The sequence below is a fragment of the Sprattus sprattus genome (assembly GCF_963457725.1).
Source record: "Sprattus sprattus genome assembly, chromosome: 17".
NCBI classification, from domain to species: domain Eukaryota; kingdom Metazoa; phylum Chordata; class Actinopteri; order Clupeiformes; family Clupeidae; genus Sprattus; species Sprattus sprattus.
Window position 1 is genome coordinate 18,392,159 of NC_137915.1, and position 23,909 is coordinate 18,416,067.

General features: G+C 45.0%; 1 protein-coding gene across 1 annotated transcript in view; it reads right to left on the minus strand.

The window, feature by feature from the left end:
* Window positions 1-18,246, minus strand: part of lama1 (laminin, alpha 1) — a gene marked incomplete at both ends in the record, with an annotated part of 52,885 nt that extends 34,639 nt beyond the window's left edge. The window contains 6 exons of the mRNA XM_080854764.1: window positions 134-223; window positions 555-734; window positions 1,171-1,413; window positions 11,272-11,384; window positions 12,747-12,917; window positions 18,186-18,246. Coding sequence (XP_080710890.1) covers window positions 134-223; window positions 555-734; window positions 1,171-1,413; window positions 11,272-11,384; window positions 12,747-12,917; window positions 18,186-18,246 — 858 coding nt within the window. The remainder of the gene's footprint in view (window positions 1-133; window positions 224-554; window positions 735-1,170; window positions 1,414-11,271; window positions 11,385-12,746; window positions 12,918-18,185) is intronic.
* Between the last annotated feature and the right edge of the window lie 5,663 nt (window positions 18,247-23,909).

Sequence of the window (23,909 nt, forward strand, 5' to 3'; positions counted from 1 at the left end):
AATCACATTCAAAACAATCAACTCAACAGCTGAGAGGCGGTCATGGAATTTCACACCCTCCGTGTCAAACGAGTCTGATTGACAGCTCGGGGGGTTCCACTCTGCCGGGCCCGAACTGAGAGCGTGCCGTTACCTTGGTGATGAGGTCCAAGGGGCAACTCTGGGCGTGGCCATAGCAGATGCACATCCCACCTACTGAGATGTCCTTGATTGAGTAGTAATACTACAGAGAGGGAGAGAGGCCACAAAACAAGAGAACAGATAAGAGTTGCACGTCTCCACTCTAACTTGCAACAACTATTGTCAGGTTACACCAATAGGCATCTAAATAACAGACATTCATAGCATTCACAAGATCTGAATCACACTGAGACGTGTAATTACATTGACACACTGTCATTCAACGTCAAAGGGTGATAATTAAAAATGGCAGGTTTCTGCCTATTCACTCTTTCTAGCAAAACATGTGCTTTACAATAGCACCGGCTTCTGAAGCCCAGGTAGCATCTGTGAGGAGGAGGGTGGGGGTATCGTGTGAACGAGTGTGAACGTACGCGGCGGGTGACGATGGGGTCGAGCTCCTTGGGGTCGCGGTGGCTGAGGGTCATGAGGTCGGCGTTGAGGGTGCGGATGCGCTGCAGACGCAGGCGAATGAAGCGGGCCGAGGTGAACTCCAACAGCTCTGGGGTCAGGTCGTCAGCGCCAGGCCTGCCGTTGATCAGAGATGTGTGGATCTGAGAGAGAAAGGGAGAAAGAGCGAAAGACAGAGAGAAAGTGGGTGGGAAGAGAGAAATGGAGATAGAGAGTGGGAGAGCGAGAGAGTGGGAGAAAGAGGCAGATACAGAGGGAGCAGTCAGCATGCCATTGGAATGATTGGAACATGTTTAAGTGAAAGCATATGAACAGGAAATGAATGAGGCAAAGGTTATGACCACAGAACCGTCACTTCAAATGTGTATGAAGATGCCCATGACAACAACACTTCTCCTTCCACAGTGCACAACTTGAACCATGTTCAGTTGTTTATTACTGCAAACATCACAGCGATTTCTAAATCCTTATTAAAGAAAAGTCGTTTGTGGAAAAAAACACAGTCCCTTGCCCTTCCTCTCCTCTCTGGTGTTACCTAGCGACACTACCTGTGTTTGGCACCAGGGCATGAGTACCCACCTCGCCATGCTCCAGAGGCACCAGTCGAGAGTAGTAGGACGTGCAGATGACCTCGTTGTCCTTCTTGTAGGTGGGGGGTCCAATGCGGGGGGTAACGTTGTAGTGCGTCAGGCACTCTGTGTCGCTGATGGCGTAGTACTGCCAGGGAGTGAAGTTCACCCCGTCCAGCGAACGCTCCAGGACCCAGTTCCCAGGACGAGGGGAGTTGGCGGCCTTGATGATCACGTAGGCCACCTGAAAGATCTGTGAAGGGAACAAACAAACAAACAAATAAATAACAGTTTCAAGATGAGTTTGTGTAGCAGCACAGATGAGTAGAAATTGTTTGGTTAAGGTAACAACACAAGGGAATCTCCGAGTTATATGTGAACGGGAGGTACACTCTTTTTAAAGGCAGTATTCAGAATGCCTTTTCATACACAGTAACGGATGCACGTTGACTGTGAGAGCAACATCATGCAGTAGAGGCTACGAAGCGTAGTGGTCCTTACTAAATTGCACCATGAAAAGCTAACCTTTCTCCTGTGCCCACATTCTCATTTGAACCTTTTCATATATTCACACAAAGTGAAGCTACAACTAACACAGCTAAAGCTGCCTTGCGTCCAGAGCTTTCAGTGGGGTGAGGAAGTACAGCTGTATCCATGTGAAAAGGCCCAGAAGCGAAGCCTTGCACTTACATTACACAAACTCACAAGTCATTTACACACACCCGAAGCATTTGGATATAGTTAAAAAAAACGCTCATCAAATGGGGTATTGGTCCTCGGCAGAATCAACACACACACACACACACACACACACACACACACACACACTCACACACACACACACACACACACACACACACACACACACACACACACACACACTCACACTCACACTCACACACACACACACACACACACACACACACACACACACACACACACACACTCACACACACACACACACACACACACACACACACACACACACACACACACACACACACACCACACACACACACTCACACACACACACACACACACACACACACACACACACACACACACACACACACACACACACACACACACACACACACTCAAACACATTCTCCCAGAAGGACCATAAGCAGTCAACAGGGTTAATAACAAACAGTCATGGTACTAGAACCCGATAATGGTTGTGGCGCATAGCCTGCCATGTATGGCTGTTAGTTAGGGCTTTTAAATGGTGCTATTTTACCCCACTCTCCCCCTTTCTTTCCCAAAGGAGAAGTCATACTGGCATGCTGACACTGTCTTTTGGACAGTGCCCCCCACCCCCCACCCCAGGGGCATTGCATGCTTGACTGCACCTCAAGTGCAATGGAGAGGTTGTTTATTTCTTCTAAACGGCCTCATTTTCCTCTCTTCCCCTCTCCGTCTTTCTCTCCTCTCTCTGTCTTTTCTTTCTACCTCTGTACCTTTCCCTCTTTTTTACATTATAGAGGAAGTTCCTTTTTCTTACTCTCTCTCTCTCTATCTGACCTTAAACCCTGTTGCAGGCCATCATCCAAACCCAGACCCCCCCCCCCCCCCCCCCCCCCATTAAAAAAGGGGAAAAAATTCAATCTTGTCCTGACAGGCTCTCACAACAGACCCCTCTTTCATCGCCTGTTCCCCCCAACCATGACGGGAAAGCAAATACCAGCCCCATGTCTGCTTTCAATCCCCCCCATGCCCAACTTCCCCACCACCACCACCACTCTCTCTCTGCCTACTTCCTCTGTGGGGCTCTCAAACCAGCGCCCGGGCTTGCAGAGGCTACACAAACGTGCTCGACTTTCAAAGTCGCCCCCACAAATGCACTGAGAGACTAGACACAATATAATTGGGATGGGATGGGGGGGCTTTCCTTCTCCACTCTCATCCCAACATGGGGAATGCACAAGAGGGCCCTTGTTTGCAGATGGGGTTGGACACTTCAGTAATTGTTTTCATGTGACAAAAACACCATCTTCAAAGTGTGAGCGTGAGGATTACCACTTCCTGTCTCTGCAGATTAGTGTGTGTGTGTATGTGTGTGTGTGTGTGTGTGTGTGTGTGTGTGTGTGTGTGTGTGTGTGTGTGTGTCCCAACTGGCTGGGTTTTCACCCTGGCTTTGATACCCTGGTGGGCTTTTGGGATGTTGTGATCACTCGTCTCTTAGCGACAGAGTGGAATTAAATAAACACATCGAGCGCGGTCAATATTTGTTTGCTGTCTCTAGAGAAGCTGCTGAGGAGATAACCTTTGTGGAGGGCCAAAGCTTTCAACTCTCCCTCTCTCATTTGAATGTAATGAGAGTGCAAGAGCGGTGGGCGGATCTGCTACTGTGCACTTATCCCCGCACTCAATCTGAAGTAGCGGAACATTCCGGGTTGTCTTCACCATCCACTCTTCCACCCACCCACCAACTCTACCAATTCCCCCCGTTTTTTAACTAGCAAGACATGTGAAGACAAACTTAAGACGAGGTGGGGAGGGGAAGGCAATCAAAGCTTAAGGAACTTTCGATGACAGGGCAAACATATAATTTCCATGTCCCAACAAGCGTCTTCCGACATGTTTTAATGAGAATCTTTAATTACAGGCCTGCCTTATTGCGGACCCAGGACAATCTCTCTAAGAGGGAAAATGGAGAGGGAAGCCGAGCCAACACTTAATTTCAAGCGCCACTTCAAGAGAGACTCTCAAAAGCCTTCGCTGCATGCTCAATGGTACCGTATTAAATGACGAGTGACTTTTCACAGGTATGGTGGAAGTGTTCACCTACAAATGCTGCAAGGGGATGTCAAGCACTGTTTCGATTTGTCACAGGCGTACTCAAGGGAAATTGATATACAAAACAAACATAAATGAATGCATATTGCAAAGAGACATTTGTCTTTCAATGTGCTGTTTTTTTTACAGTAACATGTATCCCGCTCCGGCTGGGAGGGAAGACTTCTCATTGCAATGGAAACATTTTACAGATCTTTGAGTATCCTTGTAGGGAGATTACTTGTATCATTCTCCATAGACATCATTGCTAAAGTATTCAGCCTTGACTGTTTCCTCTGTTGGCCTGCCAGATACATACTAAAGTGATCATGTTAGCTCAAAGTTTGCTACGTTGTGGCTAATCGTTACCAGGAGCTAGGTCAGATGTAGACTGTGAGATGGGTTGAGAAATCTGGTCTGAGGAGATCACAATATTACATTCATCAGTTTCATCTGGCAAAGATTTGACACCATTCAGTGCCTAAGCTGTTACCTCATTTCATTTTCAAATTAGCATGGGCTAATCAAACAGACGGAGAAAGAGAGAGAGGGAAAAACGGAGGAAGCGAGAAGCATGTCATCGTTTGAACTTTTAATGGTGGTGTGAAAACTGGTAACTACATATGTGTGTAGTGTCTTTCTTAGTATGTGTGTAGAGTTAATATGGTGTGTGTGTGTGTGTGACTGTGTGTGTGTGTTTGCTAGGAAAGAGCCATTTGGGGGTCTCTCATCCTGTGGGGGCTCTCCAGGTGGCCCGAATTGTGACTCGGTGACAGGGGAGGTATGAAGCAAACACAGGCCACCCTGTCCAAACACCTCCAGACTCCCCAGCTGTGTTGGCATTCACTCACCCACAAGAATGTGGCCAGGAGAAGACATGGCCATTAAACTCCTACTCTGTTCTGGACCCTTTACTGCCACACTTAACTCGGGTTGTCAAACAAGAGCGCAGTGGCGTGCATCATTTCACCTGAGGTGCTGGAGCTCATTACACTTGCCATACGTGGGGCACCCAATTACATGAACACAAGCATGCATACACATTCACACACACAAGCATACACATTCCTACTGTAACTGCAATGTTGATGTCATGGTCTAGACACATGATTTGTGACTATTTCTGCACCTGTTTCGTGTGGAGAATCAGCTTAGCTAGGTGGTAGGTGGTGTGAAAAAAGACAGAGCTTCCACTACAGCTGATGAGATGTAAGGCGGCCATTGAAAACCCAACTGTCTGTGGTAGGCAACTGGCATGTTTGAAATTTCTGTTATCACAGTTTATTTAAAAGAGAAATAGTGTCCACAATGTTCACCCTGTCAGATCTTAACCAGTTGCTTTGTAGTGAACTTGCTGGGAATAACTTGTGTGAAAGTCCTAGTTTTGTTAGGCTTGAGATGGAGTTTTGCAGGGTGGCTGAGCGCCTGAGCTTCTGCTGAACAATACCAGTTGCAACAAACTGACAGAATGTCTATATTAACTGCCAGTCAGGCTACTTTGGTGTTTGTGGCCAACATTTTTTGTACTTAGACACATAAATTGTTAGCATAAAAAGGTCAAACACTAGACATTCGTATTTCTGTCGACAAATACCAATGAAATGTAATCAAACAGCAAAAGGTTTTTTAGGTCACCATGTTGGGCCCCCAAAGTTTAATTAACCAATGATTTGTGACCATGGGCCCTGACTATCCTATTTTCTTCACCAACTGTGTAAAAATAATGGATTTGGCAGCTTGAGTCTGGCTCCAAGACTCTTGTCCACTCTTTTGGGGGTTTTCCATTGGCACTTTCTGGCACTTTCTGGCCCGACAAGCCAGGCTGTGCCAGGTTAATTCACATTTCCATAACAAGTAGAATAGTGCCAAACACTCTCCTGAGTAGGGCCTAACTGCGCCGAGTCCTCCTCCAAACGCACCATGTGATGTCAAAGATGCTATCTCTTTTGTGATTGGCTCAGTCATCATTAAGGGCCTGCAAAAGTGTCTGCAATGTTGTATATTATGGATGAAGCAGCATCTACTAGCTATAACCACAATGGTAAACTGCCCATCGACATTTCTACCACCAGAGTGTGTTTCAGCAGGTATTGAATTAACAAAATAAGCAAGCTAGCCAAATAAAATTAAAAGGATTTGGTCTTAGAAACAATGGAATCGATTTTAACTAAGCAACCTCCATTATCTTTTAGGAAGTGCTAACCTGGAAACTAAACACTGTTTTTTTTATACTAAATATTTGCTTTATGGGCTAATATTATAGATACTTATTATACGGCTCTTCAGAATGTTCCAAAAAGTACCGTTGATTTGAATGGGCCATCCCTACGTCATACCCATACATTAATTCCTGCTAACAGACCTCTGCGAAAGATAATCACCGCTGTCATTGGCAACGGGTTTTGTACTTCTAATTCACATCTTTCATATCATTCCGCCAGAAGTCCAGTCATTTTAACGCAACAGTAGAGAGTAATTTGAAGTCAGCAAGTAATGGGTTGCTATGCAACACCTGAAACTTCAAAGTTCTATTTGCTTGAAGAACTATTTATTTCTAAACGGGACACATGAAACGGTACCTAAATCATTAAAAAGAGGTATGTTGGAGGAATGTCTTCTATCGTTTTTGGCAAGTACCCGTATAATAAGCGGGATAATGTATTGTCCGGAGGTCATTCTACAAAAATAATTCCCTTCAGGACGAAACAACACCCTCCGCTGCGCGTCGGGGTGTTGTTCGCCCCGTCGGGAATTATTTTTGTAGAATGACCTCCGGACAATACATTATCCCTTACCTAATTACATGTACACTATGGCAATATTTTATGTCAGGTCACCTTGACGGCCTTTATCCCTTACTTGAAAACACCCTGACATATGGAAATGCAAATCCAGGCTGTGCTTGGTCGACGGGCTAAGCTGAGCGCAGCCCCTCCTAGCGACGCCATTCTTATGAAAACATGGCATTTGTGGCCTTCCCAGGGTCAACCCTGCTGCCTCACGTCCTTCTTTGTTTCCACCTCATACTCCTTCTCCTACCATCCCCCATTATCTACCCCCCCCACCTCCAAACAGACAAAAGCCCTGACTCATCCTCCGCCTCCGCCCCCAGACAGCAGAAGGGCCTGTGGCCAAACGCAGGTCTTTTCATGTGGTCGGGGCACGGGCCTCGTTTCCCAGGTCTGGATTCCGCAGTCATCACGTCTGGGCTGTCTCCTGAGGGCCCAAATGGCTGCAAGATGTGCACCCTGGGAAGCCGTCAGATGGCTGGTTTGTGCTTGGGCTTAGTCATGGCAGTGAGATTCGAATTCAATCAGAGTCAAACAACCCTGGAAGCCCAGGGGGGATCTCTTGCTGAAGTTCACAGCTGGGGCAGAGCTTCATGACTTTGCTGACTGTATGATATTTGTTCAAGTTGATTAAGAATTAAAAGATTTTGTCACAGTCATCACTACCAATACAATACCCATATGATACATTTTTTAGAGTTGCTCCACTAAACTCTGTGAACTCTGTTTGGTTTATAATATAGAATAAGAATATGTTAGCCAACAAGCAGAAGGCCGGTGAAAGCTTTGGTGATCACTGTAGAGTGAGCCTCACACACACACACACACACACACACACAGACACACACACACACACACACACACACACACACACACTGAGGGGGAGTGTTGCCTTAAGGCTCTATTCTCACTCTCTCACTCTCTACCCTCCAGCCCCCTCCACCACACACATACACACACACACACACACACACACACACACACACACACACACACACACACACACACACACACACACACACACACACACACTCAACCAAACTCAAAATACACCCATAACAAACACACACACTGCGTTAGACACACGTTCACGTACACACACACACACACACACACACACACACACACACACACACACACACACACACGTGTACACACACACACACACACACACACACAGCCCCAATGGCCTGGACAGCATGAATGCATCCAATCTGGAAGCGGAGCTGCAGGGTAATGTGAGTTGTCCTCACAGTCATTATGCTCTTCTGGCACGATGAGGCGGAGGATACCGCAAGACCCGACGGGGAACTAGAGAAATCTGGCCCAGATAGACTGGCTCTGGAGCACACCTGGCCCGGATCTGCCTGGTCCACACCAGCGCAATCTCCTATCTGTACACTGTTTCTTTTCATTAACATGTTACACGCTATGGATCTATGTGTGAGACAGGCAGTGTTGTGGCTACAGTGTTGTGGGTTATTGGGTTCACCCTTGCGCTGCTGTTTCATTACAGCACATCATTTCATATGCTCAAAGGTCAGACAAATTACAGTGATTCATAACTTACAGAGATTACAACAACACATGATAAAGATGTCCTTGCTTTCATCAAACATTAATGTGATCAACAGGATCCTTGACTCCACGCGTTCTGTGAGCTAGGAAGACTTCAGTTCAACTCTGAAACCAGAAAACTGGGTCTTGTACACAACTTTTACAGCGGGACTGATACGAGAGACATCATTTCCCCTTTTTAGGTTTCGCAATGTTATGCTTCAGGCGTGTTGTCCACAATGATTGAAAATCAGCTAAATCCCCCTACTCTCAGGCCATCTGAGAAAGAGGGAAAGAGAGAGAAAGAGAGAGAGAGAGAGGGAAGGAAGGAGAATGTTGAGGTGCAAGAGAGGGAACGTTGTTTGAACAACTAGATGAAACTGCTCTCTGACTATTCTGTCTGTCTCGTTTTGTTCTTTCCAACGTTCCCCCTCTTGCACCTCAACATTCTCCATTCTTCCCTCTCTCTCTCTTCCTCTTTCTCTCACCCTCTTTCTCACTCTCTCAGATGGCCTCAGAGTAGGGGGATTTAGCTTATTTTCAATCATTGTGGACAACAAGCGCAAGCTGGTTATTGATGTTGGAATATTTCTGGCCACTCATCTGTCTATCATACTCTCTCCCTCTTTCTAAAGCCGTCTCCTTCCCTCATGCTCTCTCTCTCCATCTGTCTCTATTTCATTTGTCGGTATGTCTCAGACCTACCATGGATACAGGATTAGGCCGATTTCAGTCTGTCCGTGCAATGCGCTTGCACTCTGTCTCTCATTCTTTCTCTTTTCCCTCTCTTTTTCTCTCTCACACTTTTTATGTCTCTCTTTAACTCTCTACTCCTGCTCTCTCTCCCCCTTTGGAATGTCTTTGACTGGTTTCAAAGCGGAGAGGGATGTGGGATTAGGCTGAGTTTCTGGGTTTCAATCGCTCTCGACAAACTGCTTGCGTTTTTTCTCACTCTTTCTTTCTCCATTTCTTTCAATTTCTCTCCGTCTGCTACTTCTTTTTTTCTGGAATGTCTTCAACTGGTCCCAGTGCTGAGAGGGATGTCGGATTAGACTGAGTTTGTGAGTTCCAATCGCCGTGGACAACCTGCTTGCACCCAGTCACCTCACTGGAACCCTAAGCTCCTTTGAAGAGTTGAGCACTGGGGGAGGTCGCAGACACACACCTCCATTCTCTGATTCTGTCTCTCTCTCACACTCACATGCACACACACAAACACACTCAATCCTTCTCTCTCCCTAATTCTCTTACCCTATTCAGACCGAGTTTCTACCAGGGTTATACCCATGTTGATCCTTAGTATGAAGGGGATAAACTGCGTTTTTCGACTGGGCTTCACAACCCACCTGGCTTCCTAGGGATATGAGGGTTGGCATGAGTTGATTTTCGTATGTATAGGTCAAACCCAGGATATGGAACACAGAGCCTTTCAAAGTCGATGGGGAAACGTCTAGGCTAGGTTTTTTTTCCCTTGAAACATGCTGCACAATCCACAACTTAAGAGCTGTTACAATTGTGACGGTGTGCCTGTTTCTACCTGCATCACTATCAGTTTTAACACAGCACACCTTCACTTTTTTGCTAAATTCTGAACAAACACCAAGATACTGTGTAAGTGTAGCCTCTCCGCTACTTCTGTGTTTATTGTGTGTTGAACTGCAATGTGCAGGAACTTTAAATCCCCTTCCATCCTCTCTGTCAGACAATACATATGCATTCATCCCAGGTTGCGATCTAGATCCCATCTGAATTGCCAGGACCTGGGTATGGCTTGGTCCAAATCGACCAAACATAAGTTCTGCCATGGATGTTTCCAGTTTTTTTGCGCGATACTCCTCTCACTCTCCCACTACTCAGACCAGGAAACAGTAAACCTGTGCTCTTCCTGTGCTGGGTTGGTCCAGAGCCAGGAAAGCGTCTCGCAGAGTCTCTCTGTCAGACTAATCAAGTGTAACGGGAGTATTAGGCATACCTCGCGGGGAGATGACTCTTCGCGCTCCTTTTACTTCTCCGAGGCCTATCGGGCATTACTGGGCCTCCTCTCTGGCCCGCAGGAGGAGAGTGACAGCGGCGCAGAGACAGATAAATGGCCTAACCTGACAGTCACCGTAACGAGCAGACATACATCTCTCTCCCTCTCCTTCTTTCTTTCTAGCTCACTCTCTTTCCCTGCCTCTCTCTCTTTATATATATGCTTCTCTCTCTCTCTCTGTCAGTTTCTGTGGGCCTGTAATGAATCTGTAGGAGCCAGGGCTGTAAATCAGGGAGACCTCAGTGACAGGTGCTCTGGCCGGCTGGCTGTCTGTCTTTTGGCTGTAAGGTAAGCTTATGGACTCCACGCTAAAGATTTAGCACCGGAGGGGGGCTGAGGAAGAGGAAGAAGATGAGGAGGAGGAGGACAGGAGAGGGTGGGGGGGGGGGGGGGAGGAAGTGTGCCAGTGTGTGTGTGTGTGTATGTGGACTTCCTGACCGAGAGTCTGGTTTCTGGTGTAGCCCCAGGGGGGGAATGAGCTGCTGACAGCCAATTACGGCACAGTAGCTGGATAGCCTGAGAGTCGCCTTTTATGAGGCTTTGAGGGGTAAGGAGGGCAGGGAGTACTGGAGGTGGGAGAGCTGCCTGCTGCTACAGGCTGTGCAGAGGCACTGGGAGAGACCACTGCGCCACTGAGTTCCAGCGAGCTGCTCATCAATGGAGAGAAAGGAAATTGGAAGATGGTTTTCTATTGGCAATGGCCAGAGATAATGAGTCACAAATGACAGAAAAAATAAACAGGGCTTGTATGCAATTCAAGCACATCCCAAAAGTGTCAAAAGGTCTTCCACGTGACATTAGTGGGCCTCAAATAATACCAACTATAGCATAACATGGACATGTACAATACATTAAACTACAAACACCCAAGATCTTGTGTATGTGGTCAGCTGTTTCCCACATCATTCTTCACTGCTTGACAACCACTCCATCATCTGTGAGAGGAGCATCCTACCTGTCTGAGGTCCAGAGTGATGTCGATCCAGTGAAACTGTCGGCCGTTCTTGATACTGGGACTCTGCCACCACTGGTTAGTGCCATCGATAGCCTGGGCAATATGATGTTGCTCTGTGGGTGGTCAACACAATCATACATGAATACTGTGACATAATTACACAATATTAATAGTTTACTTTCAATATGTATAGCCTTCTATCCCACGACCCTTACAATACCCTTTACAATTCACCTCAACATAACCTTTTAATTATTGCTTCACAATGCCACTGTAGACCCTAATTTTGAAAAATACCTACGATAACTGGTAGAGCCTGGGGGCCTGACAACAGTTTAACTATGTTGTTATCATGTATAATCCATAGAATGCTTGTTTTTGAGACACAGGTGAAGGAATGTGTTCTGTGAAACAGTCTTACTGCCTTAAACACATCCTGTTTTCATGTTTCTGCACAACCACTCTGGTCAAGGCCAGTTGCTGTTGAAACCACTTCTGCACATTGATATCTTGCAGACACAGACATTTGTGGAAGAGACACCACCCTGAGCAGAATGAACAGAACATGAACATGCCCATATAAACTTATGTGTGAGCACTTGTATAAAAGCTGGCTGCGCCCAGCTGTACTTTGGAGTTTGTTCATGATGTTTGATTGTGACACTCTCCCTCTTTTGCAAAAGATAAAGCACTGGTATAACTCTGATTGCTGGTCTCTGTCTCATTAATATAAACGTCTTTATATTAATGTATCTAACAGGGCCCAAATTTGATAGATGCGCAGCTATTTTGATTACTAGGGCTAATTCACTTGGTAATTTCATAACATCCACTGACAATAAAAATGATAATGCACACATTCAGCTTCTGAATGGCTTACGCTGCTCTTAGATGCACTCCAATTCATGGGCATGTGCCAGGCACAACACTTGCCCTTATAGAGTGTTTAGGCAGCATTACCTGTATGCTAAAAACAAACAATTTGCCACACGCCTTCAATTTATGGTTAAGTGGGATTCATCATTCAGCACACCAGTATTTTACAGCATAGTACTCACTCAGTTTAGACCACTAATCAAAGCATCATTCTCCCATTTACCATTTTAATACAGCCTAACATCCCACTTAAGATAGGCCTTAAATGAGAAGGAGTGTAATTTACAAATGGGATAATCCTGTCAAATATGTTTCATTTTCACTTTTGATTAAATATGTTTTGTTCTTACCAAAAGGCTACTGAAACTAACATATGAGTTGACATTTCACAGTGGGTCTGTCCTAGCTCAGTGATGATGGTTGAATTGGCACCAACCACATAAAGCTGTTTTTAAGTAAAATGCAAATAGAGTCAATGTAATACCGCAGTGATAGTGCCATGCAAGTATCTAGATAGCCAAGTAATAATGATTCAATGTCTATATACGACGTAGAAGGCCCCCAAAAGCATAAGAGAAGCACTGTATAGGCACTGGTACCTTTGGGGTTGGCGCTGTTGGCATCACAGGTCCTGCACTGTGAGTTACGAATGCGTCTGCCTGGCACGTGCTCCACCAGCTTGCAGTACATCTCAGGCCGAGGGTTCCCGCAGGTGGCATTGGCAGTGATCTCAGCATTATTGGCCAGGTTGAGGATGGCAGGGAACAGACCTGGGTAACAGAGGACACACTTGTTGGTTTAGATACAGACGATAATAGATATTAATATTTAGATTTAGATTTACATGTTCATGGACACAAATATCCTAATATGCAGGATATGGAATGTAAAACATTGGAAGAGGGAAAGCCTTGTTGCGTCAAAAGAGTCTGATGCATTTAACCAAATAGACATGAAGAATTATGTAGAGACAACTGTATTCAAGGAAACTTTGCCAAGAAGCACTACCCAAGGAGCAGAGACGCACAGGAGCCATGCCACCACCCCACCCCCCACCAACCCACTTCAGCCTCCCTCACTCACCACACCTCACCCAACATTTCAATCTTCTCCTCCTGGTCCACCTCCCGCTCCTCTCCTCTCCTCTCTCTCTGCAGGCCTTTGCCTTTGAAGAGCAAATCCCCACAGCCAACCGCCCCACCCCCTATGTTTACATGCACCATTGATGCCACAAATGACTATGTCTTGGACAATTGACAATGGCCACAGTCTATTCATACTAGCTAGCTGCCTTTGGAGCACTGCGATAACCCCTCTGCCCCTGGGCCCCCTACATCCTCTGGCATCTCCACCTAACACCCACCCCCCTCTTCATTCATACCCCATACCCCATACCCACACACACACACACACACCCACACCCATCATTACTGTGAGTAAAAGAAAAAACTAAAAGAAAAGGGGATCAGGCAAAGCTCTATAGCTGTTTCCGGCTCAGACATTCACATGGTCATATGCAGGACACTCTTTATGTGAAGTGACCAGTCCTTGAAGGGAATACGACAAATAGGCTACGAATCAATGAATCGCTTCATATATTTGGTGGCTTGTAGCCTAAATACTATCAATGGTTTATGATAGCATCTCAACTGGGAGAACCAAGATCATAGGCCTGCATGGCAAGCACAACACATTTTAATACATTTCTACACAGGCACTCACCCACCCACCCAAACACACACACACACACACACCCACACACACACACACACACACACACACAAATACACTCTTACATCTCCATCATTTCAGTCTACCCATTCAATGTTAAACAAGTATATAAACTCCAAGTATTCAGCTCCGAAACTGAAAGACAAACCCTGACCAACTCAAATCCACATTCCCCAGTCCCCCCACCAGCCTTCTTGTGGCCTCGGCCCACATCAAACACCGGGCAGATAAAGAGCCTGATGAATGAAGACACTCTCCTAATGACGGGCCCACATCTGCCAGGCCACTATTTGCATACCTGAGACAGAGAGACACCAGGGGCTGGAGGACCACCTATTTAACAGCTCTCTGTGATTTCATTAGATGACACAACATAATGCAATTAACCAAGGCAGTATAATGTCCTCAGAAAAAAAGATAACAGGACCACACAAGTCTGAGCATCACAATCTTAAAGAGATCCTTGCCTTTTTTTTTGCAAAACTACCTTGAGGGAAGAAGCCAGGTCTGGCTTCAGATTCTTAACCTATTCATTATCTGAGGGCATGAAAACATGAAATGCAACTGATGAAAGCAGTCTTGCTTCAGACATGTTATTGCTGATCGTAGTAGACACATGCGAAGGTCAGGTAACGATTTATCGGCAAAACATCAGCAGGACTCCTTTTTCGTAAGACTTTCGGGGACGACCAGTTGCTCTGCTCAATAAATTCCTCAGTCTACACTCACCCCTCTCCCCTTGCTGTTATTTCAGGTGACTGCAGGAGTCACACACACATTACCATAGCAAACACCTGCTCTGACTGTGTCACACACTCATAAAACCAGAGCACTCCCCAGAGTCTTATGAAGCCTCAAGTGAGAGTACTGCCTGCCAGGAGTCTGTTTCCCTTTTACAATATCATAATGACACTGTGTTCATAGTGGCTGGAACACAACTCGTGTTGGCTAAGGCCAGGAATATATAAGTAGGATGGGATGCTGAAACTCCTAACCTCTTTATAGCTCTTTGAAATGGCAAAACCTCTCTTCATCCAGCCTTAAGCTGTAAACAGCATAAACATGCATCGCCATGATGCTCTTCACACATCTAGGTGGAGTTGTGGTAAGCAAGCTTAGCCTATAACCTCCGTCAGTGTTTATGAGAGTAATAATGGTCCTGCGCTCAATGTTTTAAGTGATCAGGTTTCACCCAGCCCTTGTCTCTCAACACATCAACCTGTCCCTCTCCACAGTCTATAGAGGGGATCAAGCTTCTCCAGTGAGAAAGCGGAGGTCAGGCCACTGCATAACACAAATGTTTTGACAATACGATCCCCTGATTGACTGCTACAGACCATAATGACACCCAGAGGTTAACTCATGAGAGGAACCCAGGAAGTCAGTCTCTCATTTTGCTGAGCTTGAGGCCATTTTCTGTTTGGATGCAGCTGTCTGCAAATACAAAGGGCTGTTTCAACAGTGCAATCGTTATTTCGGTCAGGGTTTTTCAAGGGGGAAATTGCCTTGGTTTGCAGATGAAGCAATAGTTAACAGAGCAGATTCTGATAATGTGTGGTTAGATGGTTGTGAGATCTGGAGTTTTACTAATCTATAAATTCTCAGAATGGCAGTCTCTCCGAGTCCAAAGAAAGTGCTTATTATCTACCACCTGACAGTGTAATGGTTGTGTAATGAGCTGAATCAAAAAAGTGAACAGCAAGCTTGTTTGACTGGGAAGATAACATGTTATCAAATGAGTGATTTGAGTTGACAAGGTCTTTCACAAGACCTACTCACTTTCACTCAGCCAGAAGTGTTTTCACTCCACTAATTCAACAGTGACTTTTTTGCGTCTGGTTGCGAAAAACGAAGTGATGTAGCCTATTGTATGACATTTAGTCTGCTGTAGTTCACTGTCTCATCAGCCTCCATCTAGAATCCTAGGACCTATGGACCCTTTCCCACACAAAAACAAGTATCCAGTGAGCTCCGGTGCTTAGGGGAAAGAATTTCAGGGTCCTTCTGTTGGAACCGCCCAACTAATTATTTGTATCCAAGAGTCTCAGCGGAGAAAGGGAGCTGAAAACAATAGCGAAGATGATGAGGGGGTGATAAGGAGAATTCTCTAGTAAGCGAATGCTTAACTATCTCTTAATTATAGGTCTTCTTCATGCAAATGCAGGGGGGAGTGATGAAATCGATAAGGCAAACTGGAGACAATGACATCGAGAGATAAGACACGTGGCAGTAGATTGTGTCAGATAAGACGTCTGTTATGGCTATCAGGTTACTGGTCGTTCTGAACAATAAGCACATCAATCTATTAGCAGCAATCTTTATGATGAGGTCTAACCAACATGGCATGCTCAGGACCTCTAGTCTGGGTCACAGTGGGTCATGATAACCTGATAGATCTTGTCAGAGCCAGATGATCATGAATGCTGAAAGTGAGAGTTAGAAGCAGAATGAGTGAGAGAGAGAGAGAGAGAATGTCATGATGTATGTTTTAGGTGTTCGGTTCATGAATGCTATATCCATTTAATGGATGAAACCAAATGACTGTGTTGCGGCCTTCAAGAAATCTCTCAATATAGCACCTCTGTGGTATCTTGCACGTGTGCAGTGATGCCCTTAGCAGGCGCTCTAACTCAAAGCATTTAGAGCACAGTGACTGCACACATTTATCAGAGTTTGTCCTTAGAAAAGACGAAGCCACAACGTAGGCATTCCTGGTGCCTTGCTCTACCAGTCGAGCTGAAGGAACACATCATAATCCTAACCAGGACACTTACCACCCGGCGCTGCTAATCAGCTTCCCACTGCTACTGTGAAGGGGCCAGAGGCTATCCACCGTAAAAACAGCCCTGTAATCTACATTGAGCGCAGCCTCATCTGCCTCGCCTTCCTCAATGCAGAGCCCGGCACTTAGACCCCAGCGCGCAGCAAAGTGATGAAATAACAAGAGAGATGGCACAAAGCCGGGCTTCTCCAAATAGGCTTGCAGTCACACAGTGTTTTGGTTTACTTTGGTGCTAACAGGCACTGGAGTGGAAGACATATGGAATAAGCCCTTGGGAATATGAGTGCTTTGAAAAGCCAGCAGATGAAAGTGCTGCTTATGATAACATTTCTAATCCGCCTGCACTTCAAAGGACTTAACAGTAACCAGGCCCTTTATCATTGATCACCAGCGATGGCTGGGATTCACAGGGGGTAAATGATTTCTCATGGGGGCCATGTGTTATGCGGCCAGGCTCAAACTCCTGTTGGCTTCACTGACATCCACTCCTAGGTGAGATATCTCTGAGGGCAGATGTGGATTCCATTTGGGCGACCTATGCATTGCAAATTATAGTGTACTTGTTAATGGCCTGAGTTTCAATTAAAGGATACAGGTTTGACAAATCCTTAGTGTCAAGATACAGAGGCATACCTTGAGTGCGAGTCGCTGCTAAACGTATTTTCCTATAATTGGTTAAGTAAGTGAATTAATGATCACACACAGACCACTAACCACACAGATCATGTCAGCAGCATCAATGCATTCCGAACGTCTTCGCTTTTCAGAAAGTGGTCGAGGCTTTACCATTCTTTACCTTGACAAAATGCAGACCGCGGTTTTAAGTCAAACGTTCAAACTAATTTCACGGCGAAGTGACGACGTGCGTGTCTCGTGTTATCCCTAAATGTAAAGTGACCATGTAATCTGCACAACAACAGTTTCATAATGATCACATCATCACCATTGGATTGTAATTCTTTCAGATGCCCCTGCGGTGCGACCCTAGCATGTTGGCATGCCTGTCCGTTGCAAGGAGAGGTGTCAGCTATTGTAATTCAACAACGGCCTGGAATTTCTCATGCAGTCCACTTGAGCAAACTCGCAGGAATACTCATTAGACCGGGCTTACCCACTTGGAAACCACTGAAATTTTATAAGATGTGTGCCTGTTTTGTAGCTTGCTAGGTTTTGTAAATAGGCTAAACTGTAGGCTAAATGAACCATAATAGTAACTATACTGGCACACGAGAATCCTATTGAATACTAAGGTGAATAATAAACATACAATATGTGCAAAGCCAATTAAATCCAAGCCACAAAAATTACCGCGAATCTATTATTTTATCAGAATGTTCTTTCAAACCCGATAACTCCCTTTCAATTGCTGTATCTCTTTCATCACACATGCATTACAATATTCAATTCAAAAGGCAATACACATTATAAACAGATATATTTAAAAGACTAAGGGGCCTCGTGTTGAATGTAGGCTACTCTGAAAGAAAGTGCAGAGTCAAAAGGAAAGGCATTACTTCCAGCTCACCTCTTTGCTGGCACTCCACAGAGGATGTCCAGAGCAGCACAATTGCAAGGAATAACTTCATGTCCGCTATTGCATGAGGACTAAAGTTTTTTGGAACAATTTCCCTAATTGAGGATGCTCTATAACTAATAATGTGATTTACTGAAGATGGCTAAATTAAAAGTTTCCCATTCGTTATTTTCGTTTTCTCGACTCCGTGATGGCATCCACTCATGTCCCCCTTGTCCTTTCCCTTTCCCCCTCTTTCATTCAGCACCAACTTTTGTCTCAACTTTTCATTCTGTCCCGCTACAAAGTCTCTAGCTGGGATGTACCATTGCACCAGAATAAGGGGTGGGCCCAATGTGCGGGAGTTCGCATTTTTTTTTTTAACGAAGGCCTTTTACGCTGTGTAACATTTTTTTTAAAGTTAAATACATAAATATTATGTTAAACAACAAAAACATTTTATCGCATTTTGTGGATAAAAGGAAGAGGTAAAGAATACAAGATCAATTAACCTTTCCTTTACACATGCTTTCAGGACAAATTCTAACCAGGTAACTAGTGAGTAATCCGTGGACATTTAAATCGTTTTTCATACAAGGACGTGTACATTTTTAATGTATTAGGACATAGGAGTCCATGTTTTATAAATGTGTGGATTTCAGCCACAAATATGGTGCACATTATTGTTTTTGTTGGAAAACAACCACAAAACTAAACTGCTATAGCCTACTCATGGCAATATCGTGGAATAGGGTATTAAATACATAGGCTACAGTAGCCTAGGCCTGCATGCAAACATGCTCTCCCTCTCTCTCTACACACTCACACACATACCACACGATCACACACACACACACACAGGTAGGCTACACGCAAGCTGCAAATCTTGAGACACTGATTGGGGTGATTTACTTTTTGGGAAGCAATTATCGCATCCTACATAGGCTACTGCAGGCTAGTTCTGGATGGCTACCTCACGATATCTGTGAGATAGACGAGGTCAGGATGTTTTGACTAAAACAGATCATAGTATTACACAATGAATATTGAAAGCAAACGAGAAGAATGACCTTATGTGGAATGAAATGTTACAGACGTCTGAGCACATCTATAATAGCAAGTCTATGGCCATTATCAGAGTTATTTGTTTTGGATCATGAGGCCGACCCACCACCTAGTATTACTGGAAAACGGAATAAAGAGTTGGTTCCTCAAGGTCAAGATAGGTTTAAGGGTTTGATTCAATGTTTTCTCATCTAGCCATTCGATGAAAGTCCTAACATCTGTTGTCATTCTGTAGGCTACTTTGTGGAAATATTGTTCATGTGCGACCTCTAGTGGCCAAAGAAGTATAGCACCAGTACGCTTTAGTAATGGAAACCTTCACGCAACATTCCAGTTCTGCGTGCAGACAAGGTCACGAATGCAGTCAATGAGGTCTGTCACAGGGCCAGTTATCGCAACATTTTCTTGACCCAATCATGAACTGTAAATCGCACAGCAAAAAACACAGAACTCACAGGCCTAATGGTTTATATATTTTTAAAGATCATTCCAATAATACAGAATTCTTGAACAAGGGCCAAAGGATAAAGCGTTATAACTTAATAAAGAACCCAACAAAGAATCAAAGCAGGAGCGCGGAGTGTGTGACTGCAATCTGTATAAAGTATGAGACGGGAACACGCGTCTCATAGGGCGAAAATAAGCGCGCGGGCTATAATTACCCACTTTGTCTTCGGTTTCCACATGAACCGCTGATGTCTCCGTCATGGAGTTTGTGTGGATGTAGTCTCCCCTGTGCGTGTACCCCGAATGGCTGCAGTCAGCTCTTAAGAGATTAGTAATTGAGAAGGAGAGACTATTAGTCCTGTGACCTCGCCGGCGACTCCTGTATTCTCAAGGAGCAACTAGCGGACATAACAGTTGATGTTTCTATGCTACAGTGGCGAGACTCCGGACTGTTATCATCGCTCTCCACGGCAAAGCATAGGTCTGCGAGCCAGAGATAGGGAGTGTGACGGTTTGTCCTTGAAACCTCATAATCTCAGTTTGGTGTGGTACCACTGAATGTTGTCATGAGATGCTACATTGTATTAGTTGTGATGGATTATAGGGCCCTTGCACCAAATGCTTTCTCTAGCGATTCATTTGAGAGTTTCATTTAGCTCTTTCTCCACCGCGGGCAATGTGACCTACAGTGCAGCCCAACTGAGTGACAGGAGCTGGGTTTCTGTGGAAGATGAAGCACAGAGAGGAACTCTGTCTTTGTGTGTTTGCATTGAATGGGTGATATTAACCTCCACTGCAGCTGATGATGAACTGGACCCAGTTCTGGTTTTGCACAGATACGTTGGATATGTGGTGAACTGAATCAGGGCCACATATTTTTATTGTTAGTTCTTATCTGAGAAGGCTCTCTTGCACCGTCATTCAACATTTATAAAGTCATCAATTTTATTATGACACAACCAAATAATTAATAGTTCTGGTTCCTCTTTCTGTGTTGAATGTATAATGCAATAACTAGGAGTGATATCTTTGTGGTTGTCTTACGTAGTGTGGTCTAAGGCCTGTTGGAAAGGAACTGGATGGCATACCTTAGTTTCTTTGTAAGATAAGAAAAGTTCTCCTTAAAAAAGCTCCTGAGAATATCTCAATCTCAGCTTAGTTCCCAGTCTGGCTTCAATACATACCCCATCCCACTATTGCGCAGCCCTCCTTCTGACGGATAGGATCTATGGCGGTCAACAACAGAGGCGGAGCCTGAGGCGATGTCCATTAGCGAGAGGAAGCAGCTGAGGCCCAATTACAGCATCTTGTCTTTGGCAAGCAACCCCACTCGTCCACTTTCTCTCTCTCTCTCTCTCTCTCTTACACATTCTCTTTCTCTCTCTCTCTCTCTCTCTGTTCTATCTGCCTGGCACCAGCTACTCTGCCTATTTCGGTGCCGCAGGCTAGCGCTTTTGCCTCCTGAGCCAGCTGCTCCAGTGCCGTTGACAGCGCCGGGTGTGAGAGGAAGTTTGGCACACTTGGTGGGCGCTGAAGGGCCCAGGTGCCTGCGAGTGGGGCAATCATCCGTTAAAAGAACGCCAGAAGACCACTCCACTTGTGGTGGCGGTTAGCTCGGAAGCACAGCAAGTTGTGCTGTGTTATTCTACCCTATCTTTAGGTGCTATGGATGTTGATTCAGAGCACCACTAAGAGAAAGGCAGGGTTAACTTTTAGATGGCTTCATCTCAATTCTGTAGACCAAACTGGGAAAATCACTTCACTAATGGGCTATGCACCTGCTCACACAAAGACATATACAGAGGGATAGACAGAAAGAGACCTCAAAAGTACCATCACTTAGCTTTGGACAGGGTTAAATGCCCCCCAAAACCATAGAAATGCCCCTGATGATATGGGTATGAGTAATGTATGAGTATTTGTTAGCCTACAAAATTCCAGGTCTGGTGGTTTATGTGAACAGGGTGACCTGGGATGGAGTCATAATCCAGGTCGGAAATATTGTTTCAGTCCGCCCCGGTACTGACAAAGGTAAGCGCTAATTGAAGTTGACAGGAAAACAAACGTACAGATACAACACATATACACAGAGGGACAGAGAGAGAGAGAGTGAGAGAAAGAGAAAAAAAAGAGAGAAGGGAAGTAGAGAGGCTGGGTAAGAAGGCACACTGAGTATAAATGAGTAAATTAGGGCCCCATAGACTGAGTATAGTTTGGTCTGTTGGCATGCTCTCTGTTTGTATTTGATTTCCCTCAGGTAGGATGTAGTTGGGCTGCGCGGGAGCACTTCATCATGCCAGCCCGCTATTGTCAGAGGCCCAATTGGGTTTTATCCTCCGATGCTGTTTCAGCAGCTCAAACCTGATTTGGGTACTCTATAACTGCATTAAGCACGGTCCCAGTCCCATCCCCATCCCCGTCCCATACACACTCCTCCGCCAACCCCCCCAGCACCACCAGCTTCCTCCTCTCTTCAGGAGACATTACAAATGGCATCTTTATGTTGTGTAATAGCCTGTGCACTGATATCCCCCCTCCGATTTATCAAGCTGCTCTGTCTCACCTCCAGATAATGTTTTTTTCTTTCTGTTTACTCAAAGCGTTCCATTTCCCCCAGTAGTAGTTCAGCTCAATAAAGATGCTGAAGTTCAGATATCCAATTGAGTGCACAGATAACTAAACTAGAGGATTCATGGTAGACTAAATACCCAGTAATATCAGGGTATTTGACAGGGTATTTTCCCTGTCCTCTGAAACTGGGTCATTTAAAAGAAAGATTTCAGTATTTCATTGATATTTATTGAACTATAAATTAAAGAGGTACTGCACCCTACAATGTTTTTTGTGTGTGCTGTAAACTAAGTGATATGACTGAACTGTGCTGAAACACATCAATGCTGGTGTTAATCTTGACAAAATTGCCATTTTTATAAAATTCGTCATTTTATGGGTTGGAAATTCTTCAGAGCTGGGGGTGAGGTTACACTTTAATTATGTCCTGTTGAAAATGTGGAATGACAGGGACAAGGAATGATGATAAATAGAATTTAGACATTTTATACTGGCACCGCGAATAGGTGTTGAGATGAGAAGAGGATCACAGCTAATGTTGGTAACATAATGTACAAAGACTCACCTGACATGTAACCATTCAGTTTTAGAGTTGAGCTGTATGGAGGGGAGGCCAAACCCTTGCATTGAAGAACACTTCCATCAGTGTGTATATTAAGCATGACAGCACAGGGAGAGGGTGCTAATTATCTCCAAGAAGATACAAAATGAGAGGATTGAGTTGAGGTCATTCACGCATTTTCACTTTATCCCTGAGTTGAATTCCCATTGTTGAATTCTCTTTGCTGCTAGCTTGGATGTTTTCTCATACACTCGTCTGATCAACATGGAATAATGGGCAGCTCCCACCCTTAATGTCCTTCTTTCTTCCAAAAGCAAAATATGCATGTGGTTGTTGCATTTAGCATGGGTTTTAAATTAAGTGCCTCTCAGTCAGCTTGCCACCTGTGCACTAGCATCGCTCAGCATAGAGATGTGCACTGGCTCTGCCTTGAACTAGGGCCAGGATTAATGGCTTGGTATGCATCAGCTTAACTGTAAAAATGAATACAAAAGGACTTTCAGCATGTTTTGTTTTGCACGGCACGGTGCACTTTAAACAAGCTAATGGAGAACGTGTAGGTATACTGATCACAAAGCCGGCATCATTTATCACTCAGGGGATTGTTTCCAGCGGGCTTTGGGCAGGTGTAGCTGCTGCGTTGCACTGTTATAATTCAGGGAAGACTACTGTGGGCATGACACCTGCCCTGGCTTCACTTGGCCTCTGCCCAAACCACATCCACAGGGGGCCCGCACCTCTAGTCCGCCAAAAAATTATGTGAGTAATGTTGTTATGCCCCACTGTGCTGTAATGGGCCTGATAATGGCCACTTTACACAGATTTTGTTGGGAGGCGTCCAAATTGGATATCACACCGGAGAGATAGAGAATTGTGAGACACGGAGCACTGCCATTGGTTGGCTCATGGCTGAAATTAGTTTGCTCTCGACTTATGTGTTTTTTTGTGTTTGTTTTTTGTTTTTAAGTGTGCAATCAGTCATTTAAAATCAGTTTAACACATTGTGGAATGCGGTATGACATGATTACACTGACATTTCACCGGGTCTAATCACCCGGTCACGTGAGGCACAGGCTGGCTTTGTTTGTGTC